Source organism: Notolepis coatsorum (assembly GCF_963971535.1).
Source record: "Notolepis coatsorum genome assembly, chromosome: 6".
NCBI classification, from domain to species: domain Eukaryota; kingdom Metazoa; phylum Chordata; class Actinopteri; order Aulopiformes; family Paralepididae; genus Notolepis; species Notolepis coatsorum.
This window is the reverse complement of record NC_140170.1, coordinates 180,898,668-180,900,994: the sequence shown is the minus strand read 5'-3', so window position 1 is coordinate 180,900,994 and position 2,327 is coordinate 180,898,668. Positions and strand designations below refer to the sequence as shown.

Below are 2,327 nucleotides of genomic sequence, written 5' to 3'. Positions count from 1 at the left end.
ACCTTTTAACCAAGTAGCGTTATTTGTAGTGTAACGTTAGCGTTTTAACGTTAGTAGCTAACGTTAAAACTAACTTAAAGTTAGTTGTTCACCAACAATCTCAACATTTGTTTTATCATTAGCTCATGTCGATCTACTAGTAGCATCAGCAAGCTAACGTTAGCTGGCCCCAGTCCACTAGCAGCATGTCGATCTACCAGCAGCATCAGCAAGCTAACGTTAGCTGGCCCCAGTCCACTAGCAGCATGTCGATCTACCAGCAGCATCAGCAAGCTAACGTTAGCTGGCCCCAGCCCATTAGCAGCATGTCGAAGTAGTAGTAGCATCAGCAAGCTAACGTTAGCTGGCCCCAGTCCACCAGCAGCATCAGCAAGCTAGGATAATAACAACAATACTTCCGGTCCGGTCGGTGGGCTTCAAAATAAAAGTCTAAAACACCGGAAAAGACGGAGCGGTGGGCTTCAAAATAAAAGTTTTGGGAAATAAATTTCTCAAAAAAAAATTCTCTAACCGGTCGCAATAATATCGCTTATCGCGATATTTTCGGGGGCAATTAATCGCCCAGCAAAATTTGTTATCGTGGCAGGCCTACCTATAACTATTACAATGTTGCATAATAATAATAATAATAATAATAATAATAATAAGCTCTTGCTGCTGCTGGGGCTACACGCTGCTCTTTCAGGAGTACAGTCACACTGATCATCATTCTAAAATGACTGACTTTGCATATAGACTAGGCATTTACAGCTGTCCCAATGTAAATATGCCTTCCTCGGTGCGCTTCCGCACGCTCAAGTCGTAGGTCCAGTGTGCCTGACCAGGCGCGCGATCTCACGAGGGAGCCGCACGTGAAATTTGTTCGTGAGCAGTGAGTTCGGGGCGTGAGGTCGTTACTCCGCCTACACCTCACAGGGTTATTGGAGGACTTCACGGAGATACAACTGGGAACGAGGTTATTGGAGGACTGGTCTTTTGGAAACACCGCCAACAAAACGTCTTTCCTGATTGGGTGAGAAAACACAAGCTTGACTATAAAAGGTTACTCTCCAACTCACTGGATTTAATTTCTAACTCGTTTAACGTGAGAGAATAATAAACATGTCTGGAAGAGGCAAGACCGGAGGAAAGGCCAGAGCTAAGGCCAAGACTCGCTCCTCTCGTGCCGGGCTTCAGTTCCCCGTGGGTCGTGTCCACAGACTGCTGCGTAAAGGCAACTATGCTCATCGTGTTGGAGCCGGTGCCCCGGTTTATCTGGCCGCTGTGCTGGAATATCTGACCGCTGAGATCCTGGAGTTGGCTGGAAACGCTGCCCGTGACAACAAGAAGAGTCGTATCATCCCCCGCCATCTGCAGCTGGCCGTGCGTAACGACGAGGAGCTCAACAAACTCCTGGGAGGAGTGACTATCGCTCAGGGTGGTGTGCTGCCCAACATCCAGGCTGTCCTTCTGCCCAAGAAGACAGAGAAGGCTGCTAAGAAGTAAATTATTTGGCCTCTTCGACAAACCCCACAAAGGCTCTTTTCAGAGCCACCCACCTATTACCGAGAAAGCAATACTTCTGCAACATCTATAACTATGCCTATTATAAGTTAAATGTATTTGTCCTCTCCACATAGTTTCGACCTGGGAGCAACTAATAATGACATCACCTCTTAAGGAATAAGTTTAATCGGAATTCCATATAGAATATTTGCGGAGAAAATGTTTGCTTCTACGATAAGTGCCTTGTTTGACTCCTTATATTTAGATTCGTCGAGAGCGTTCCAGCCAATTCTTTTTAATTTCACTTTTAGATCAGATTAGATTAAAATGAATTGTCTTTATATAGTACAACGAAAATAAATTGGCGTCTTTCTGGAGTACAACTGGAACAGTAAAGTGCAATAGGATTAAACTGAAGTATAATAAATGAGTACTATACAGAGTATTGTAATAATGCTGATCAGATGTATGTACAGTGTTATAGGTATAAATACACTATGGTAGTAAGTCATACTGACCAGTGGTATAAGGTAAGGTATATAAAAAAGATGATATGCAGGTGTATTCAGACATAAGTGGATTTATATATATACTATACATGCACACAAGAGTTACATGGGTAGAATATAGGTCAAATTGTGCAAGTATAGCTGCGTGGCTTCTTGTATACGATTGGTTGAGAGGCTTTGTCGCACATTTCCCGCGCACAGGAAACTATTTGCGCGCAAAGCCATAATAACCCAACTATATATTCTCTTAGCAAAACTCCATAGCCACACTTGATATTAATTAAGCCAAGCAATAATCGACATGAAACTGCATTTTACCAAGACAATTATTTT

General features: G+C 43.2%; 1 protein-coding gene across 1 annotated transcript; it reads left to right on the top strand.

Annotated features, from left to right (window-relative positions):
* Positions 1-1,101: 1,101 nt before the first annotated feature.
* LOC311230868 (histone H2A) lies at positions 1,102-1,485 on the top strand (the record flags this gene model as incomplete). Its single annotated transcript, XM_084317255.1, has 1 exon — positions 1,102-1,485. One exon carries the CDS (start codon positions 1,102-1,104, stop codon positions 1,483-1,485), a length of 384 nt encoding a protein of 127 aa, XP_084173381.1.
* Positions 1,486-2,327: the final 842 nt, after the last annotated feature.